This window comes from Oncorhynchus keta, unplaced genomic scaffold (assembly GCF_023373465.1).
Source record: "Oncorhynchus keta strain PuntledgeMale-10-30-2019 unplaced genomic scaffold, Oket_V2 Un_contig_1367_pilon_pilon, whole genome shotgun sequence".
NCBI lineage: Eukaryota > Metazoa > Chordata > Actinopteri > Salmoniformes > Salmonidae > Oncorhynchus > Oncorhynchus keta.
Genome location: NW_026278318.1, coordinates 40,315 through 46,810, shown reverse-complemented (window position 1 = coordinate 46,810; position 6,496 = coordinate 40,315). Strand labels below are relative to the sequence as shown.

General features: G+C 47.6%; 1 protein-coding gene across 1 annotated transcript; it reads right to left on the bottom strand.

The window, feature by feature from the left end:
- Window positions 1-513: 513 nt before the first annotated feature.
- LOC118381533 (SH3 domain-binding glutamic acid-rich-like protein 3) lies at window positions 514-6,166 on the bottom strand. The gene is made up of 3 exons (XM_052501460.1): window positions 6,003-6,166; window positions 4,096-4,263; window positions 514-1,009 (listed from the first exon to the last, which is right to left on the bottom strand). Exons 1-3 carry the CDS (start codon window positions 6,045-6,047, stop codon window positions 947-949), a joined length of 276 nt encoding a protein of 91 aa, XP_052357420.1. The 5' UTR covers window positions 6,048-6,166; the 3' UTR covers window positions 514-946.
- Between the last annotated feature and the right edge of the window lie 330 nt (window positions 6,167-6,496).

Genomic DNA, 6,496 nt, shown 5'->3' with positions numbered 1-6,496 from the left:
GCTCTTAAGAGACATCCAGGGAGACTCAAAGTTCTTAGAGACATCCAGGGAGACTCAAAGCTCTTAGAGACATCCAGGGAGACTCAAAGCTCTTAGAGACATCCAGGGAGACTCAAAGCTCTTAGAGACATCCAGGGAGACTCAAAGCTCTTGAGACATCCAGGGAGACTCAAAGCTCTTAGAGACATCCAGGAGACTCAAAGCTCTTAGAGACATCCAGGGAGACTCACAGCTCTTAGAGACATCCAGGGAGACTCAAAGCTCTTAGAGACATCCAGGGAGACTCAAAGCTCTTAGAGACATCCAGGGAGACTCAAAGCTCTTAGAGACATCCAGGGAGACTCAAAGCTCTTAGAGACATCCAGGGAGACTCAAAGCTCTTAGAGACATCCAGGGAGACTCAAAGCTCTTAGAGACATCCAGGGAGACTCAAAGCTCTTAGAGACATCCAGGAGACTCAAAGCTCTTAGAGACATCCAGGGAGACTCAAAGCTCTTAGAGACATCCAGGAGACTCAAAGCTCTTAGAGACATCCAGGGAGACTCAAAGCTCTTAGAGACATCCAGGAGACTCAAAGCTCTTAGAGACATCCAGGGAGACTCAAAGCTCTTAGAGACATCCAGGGAGACTCAAAGCTCTTAGAGACATCCAGGGAGACTCAAAGCTCTTAGAGACATCCAGGGAGACTCAAAGTTCTTACGAGACATCCAGGGAGACTCAGAGCTGTACTCGCTGCCTAAGGTGATTCTAACATGTATTGACTCATGGGTGTGAATACCTATGTAAGTGAGATATTTCTGTATTTCATTTTCAATACATTTGCAAACATTTTCAATCCATTTTGAATTCATGCTGTAACACAACACAATGGGGAATAAGTCATGGGGTGTGAATACTTTCTGAAGTGGAGGGGAGAGTCTTCTGGCAGGTGATCTTCCTCTGTCTGTTACAGCTTAAAGAAGGCCTCTGCTTTTCCAGTCTCCACCGCCTCATAAAACACAGAGAAGTCCTGCAGAGCGAGAGAGATGAGGGAGAGAGAGCGATGAGAGATGGGAGAGAGAGATGAGGGAGAGAGAGCGATGAGAGATGGGAGAGAGAGATGAGGGAGAGAGAGCGATGAGAGATGGGAGATGGGGCGGAGAGAGTAGAGAGAGAGCGATGAGAGATGGGAGAGAGAGGGCAGAGAGAGCGATGAGAGATGGGGAGAGAGAGGGCAGAGAGAGCGATGAGAGATGGGGAGAGAGAGGCAGAGAGAGGGCAGAGAGAGCGATGAGAGATGGGGAGAGAGAGGGCAGAGAGAGTGATGAGAGATGGGGAGAGAGAGGGCAGAGAGAGCGATGAGAGATGGGGAGAGAGAGATGAGAGATGGGGAGAGAGGGGCGAGAGAGCGATGAGAGATGGGGAGAGAGAGGGCAGAGAGAGCGATGAGAGATGGGGAGAGAGAGGGGCAGAGAGAGCGATGAGAGATGGGAGAAAGAGATGAGGGAGAGAGCGGGGCAGAGAGAGAGATGGGAGATGGGGCGGAGAGAGTAGAGAGAGTGATGAGAGATGGGGAGAGAGAGGGCAGAGAGAGCGATGAGAGATGGGGAGAGAGAGGGCAGAGAGAGCGATGAGAGATGGGGAGAGAGAGGGCAGAGAGAGCGATGAGAGATGGGGAGAGAGAGGGCAGACAGAGCGATGAGAGATGGGGAGAGAGAGGGCAGAGAGAGCGATGAGAGATGGGGAGAGAGGGCAGAGAGAGCGATGAGAGATGGGGAGAGAGAGGGCAGAGAGAGCGATGAGAGATGGGGAGAGAGAGGGGGCAGAGAGAGCGATGAGAGATGGGGAGAGAGAGGGCAGAGAGAGCGATGAGAGATGGGAGAGAGAGGGCAGAGAGAGCGATGAGAGATGGGGAGAGAGAGGCAGAGAGAGCGATGAGAGATGGGGAGAGAGAGGGCAGAGAGAGCGATGAGAGATGGGGAGAGAGAGGGCAGAGAGAGCGATGAGAGATGGGGAGAGAGGGGCAGAGAGAGCGATGACAGATGGGGAGAGAGAGATGAGAGATGGGAGAGAGAGATTAGAGAGATGGGAGAGAGAGAGTAGAGAGAGAGATGAGAGATGGGAGATGGGAGAGAGAGGGCAGAGAGAGTGATGAGAGATGGGGGAGAGAGAGATGAGAGATGGGGGAGAGAGAGAAGGCAGAGAGAGCGATGACAGATGGGGAGAGAGGGCAGAGAGAGCGATGACAGATGGGGAGAGAGAGATGAGAGATGGGAGAGAGAGAGTAGAGAGATGGGAGAGAGAGAGTAGAGAGAGATGAGAGATGGGAGATGGGAGAGAGCGGGGCAGAGAGAGTGATGAGAGATGGGGAGAGAGAGAGGCAGAGAGAGCGATGAGAGATGGGGAGAGAGAGGGCAGAGAGAGCGATGAGATATAGGGAGAGAGAGGGCAGAGAGAGCGATGAGAGATGGGGGAGAGAGAGGGCAGAGAGAGCGATGAGATATGGGGGAGAGAGAGAGGGCAGAGAGAGCGATGAGATATGGGGAGAGAGGGCAGAGAGAGCGATGAGAGATGGGGGAGAGAGAGGGCAGAGAGAGCGATGAGAGATGGGGAGAGAGAGAGGGCAGAGAGAGCGATGAGAGATGGGGGGAGAGAGAGAAGGCAGAGAGAGCGATGAGAGAGAGGAGGGAGAGGAGAAAACATCAATTGGATAGGGAGGGAGAGCGTGGATAGGGAGGGAGAGCGTGGATAGGGAGGGAGCGTGGATAGGGAGGAGAGCGTGGATAGGGAGGGAGAGCGTGGATAGGGAGGGAGAGCGTGGATAGGGAGGGAGAGCGTGGATAGGGAGGGAGAGCGTGGATACGGAGGGAGAGCGTGAGAGCTGTGTTTGTGGATGCAGTGCGTTTCACAGATTCTGAGTAATACTGATGCAAATAGATGGAAATGGGATTTGGACAGATGAACAAACACAACGCTTTAAACACAATAACAGCGTCACAGACAGACAGGACCAGCTACGATAAACCCCCCAACAACAACATGGAACAGTATTGGTCTACAATCAGAGGTTCATTTCTTCTTCGCTCAGTTAAACGGCAGGGCCAGACACAGTGACGTACTGCCAGGTCTGAGGAAGCCCCTGCCATGGCTTAGGACGTGTTCATATGCTATCTGGGGAGGGGGAGCCCCCCCCCTGCGGGGGCTGCTGGTGTGTGAGGGTACGCCAGTGACCATGAAGTCCACCCCAATAGGAAGGATGTTTGCCGTACCGTGGTCACATGAAGGTTTACAAGTGGCCGTGCCACACCCTGCTGTGGTGGAATTCCAATGCTGCCTGAACGAGAATTACTGGTGTGTGTGTGTGTGTGTGTGTGTGTGTGTGTGTGTGTGTGTGTGTGTGTGTGTGTGTGTGTGTGTGTGTGTGTGTGTGTGTGTGTGTGTGTGTGTTGACTTAAAGCTGTGGGCGTTGTGCAGCCTGAGTAATGATTAGATATTGGTCCACACCCAGGCTGCATTCCAAATGGCTCCTTATAACCAGAGTAGTCTAGTCAGTAGCTCTAGTCAGTAGCTCTAGTCAGTAGTCTAGTCAGTATCTCTAGTCAGTGTCAGTATCTCTAGTCAGTAGCTCTAGTCAGTAGCTCTAGTCAGTAGCTCTAGTCAGTAGTCTAGTCAGTAGTCTAGTCAGTAGTCTAGTCAGTAGTCTAGTCAGTAGCTCTTGTCAGTAGCTCTTGTCAGTAGTCTAGTCAGTAGCTCTAGTCAGTAGTCAGTAGTCTAGTCAGTAGCTCTAGTCAGTAGCTCTAGTCAGTATCTCTAGTCAGTAGCTCTAGTCTAGTCAGACACTATCTCTAGTCAGTGTCAGTAGTCTAGTCAGTATCTCTAGTCAGTATCTCTAGTCAGTATCTCTAGTCAGTATCTCTAGTCAGTAGTCTGGTCAGTAGTCTAGTCAGTAGCTCTCATCAGTAGCTCCCCAAATGTGTACCTACTCCTTACTTGGTGCTATTGACCAGGGCCCACACATACACAATAGGCTCCCTGGTCAAAAGTAGTGGACTATATTGGAAACGGGGCCATTTAGAATTCAGCCCTGGCCTTGTGCTAGCGGTCTTCTAGACTCACCCCGCAGTAGACGTCCTTGTTGAAGACCTGTGGTGGCAGAGCGGCAGGGTTTCCTGTCTTCTTCCTCATCTCCTCTTTGATCTCTGACCCCTGGGTGATGTCCACCGCCTGGTACTTGATCTTCTTAGAGTCCAGGAAGGAGAAGATCTGGCTCTGCTGTTGCTTTAGCTGACGGGAACAGTAGAAATAATATAGAACAGTAGTAATACTTTTAATATTTTGTCATATGTATCATTTATTTATAACATTGTCTGCTTCCCAAATGGCACCCTTATCCCTATAAAGTGCACTACTGTTGACCAGGGCCCATAGGGGTGAATCAGAATCGCCTATAGAAGCATATTGTTAAAAAAAAAATGAACGATCTATACTGTAGCGGTACAGTATAACTTAATATTCTGATTATTATAGAGGTCATAGTTTACTATATAACTTAATATTATAATGATTACAGAGGTCATAGTTCACTATATAACTTAATATTATAATGATTACAGAGGTCATAGTTCACTATATAACTTAATATTATAATGATTACAGAGGTCATAGTTTACTATATAACTTAATATAATGATTACAGAGGTCATAGTTTACTATATAACTTAATATAATGATTACAGAGGTCATAGTTTACTATATAACTTAATATAATGATTACAGAGGTCGTATTTTACTATATAACTTAATATAATGATTACAGAGGTCGTATTTTACTATATAACTTAATATAATGATTACAGAGGTCGTAGTTCACTATATAACTTAATATAATGATTACAGAGGTCGTATTTTACTATATAACTTAATATAATGATTACAGAGGTCGTAGTTCACTATATAACTTAATATAATGATTACAGAGGTCATAGTTCACTATATAACTTAATATTATAATGATTACAGAGGTCGTAGTTTACTATATGAGACAGTAAGAGCTCCAACACATTCATAGTGGAGCTCAGGTACGGTGTGACGGTATGTCAGATTACGAGTTCTGATCTAGGATCTGTCCATGTAATCTAAATCATTGCGTTGTGAAAAAGCACAACTGATTCTTAATCACCACTTTTACTCTGAGACGCCCGATAGCCCGCTTACGGTTGGTTCCGTGGTCCACGGGAATCTGTGAGCGTGACAGAGGCAGGCCGAGTCGGGAGTGGCGTGGTAGGTGCAGCCAGGAAAACGTTTACAGTTGAGTTATTTATCAGATTCTCTTGCCCAGAGCGGCTTCCTGTCATTCATATTAAGCTAGCTAGGTAAGACAACCACAACCCATAGTCAGTACACAACTCTCGTCGATAAAGCAGCTATCAGCTAAGTCAGAGCTAGTAAGTCAGAGCTAGTAAGTCAGAGCTAGTAAGTCAGAGCTAAGTAAGCCAGAGCGAGTAAGTCAGAGCTAAGTAAGCCAAAGCGAGTAAGCCAGAGCTAGTAAGCCAGAGCTAAGTAAGCCAGAGCTGGTAAGTCAGAGCTAAGTAAGCCAGAGCTGGTAAGTCAGAGCTGGTAAGTCAGAGATAAGTAAGTCAGAACTAGTAAGCCAGAGCTAGTAAGCCAGAGCTAGTAAGTCAGAGCTAGTAAGCCAGAGCTAGTAAGTCAGAGCTAGTAAGCTAGAGCTGGTAAGCCAGAGCTAGTGTCAGAGCTAGTGAGCCAGAGCTAGTGAGCCAGAGCTAGTAAGCCAGAGCTAGTGCCAGAGCTAGTGAGCCAGAGCTGGTAAGCCAGAGCTAGTGTCAGAGCTAGTGAGCCAGAGCTAGTAAGTCAGAGCTAGTAAGCCAGAGCGAGTAAGAGAAGTACAAGTGTTAGTCCAAGAAAGTTGATGTTCAGTTCGACTTCTTTATATCCCTCAGCTAAAGAGGCAGAGTGGTGAGGTGGATGCAGCCAGGTAAATGAATGAGACAGGTGAGAACACATACCTCTCTGGATCCACTCACGCTGCTGAAATACACCACGATAGACATGATACCTGATGATACAAAATATCAATATAATATGATCCAGGTAAGTTTGTAATTCAGTGGAGAGTGTAGACTGCTTCAAGGTGTTGCAGCAGACAAGGTGAACAGGTTTAAACATGGCTTACCTGTTGGCCACACCCCCTGGCTGCCGACCACTCCTGTTATGTCTATTCCTTGCTATTGTCACACACACACACACACACACACACTACACACACTACACAAACACAGACCCAAGCACACACACGCATCACACAGAGACAGACAGACAGACACACGCATCACACACATAGACAGACACATAGACAGACACACATAGACAGACACATAGATAGTCACACATAGACAGACACATAGATAGACACACATAGACAGACACATAGATAGACACACATAGACAGACACATAGATAGTCACACATAGACAGACACATAGATAGACACACATAGATA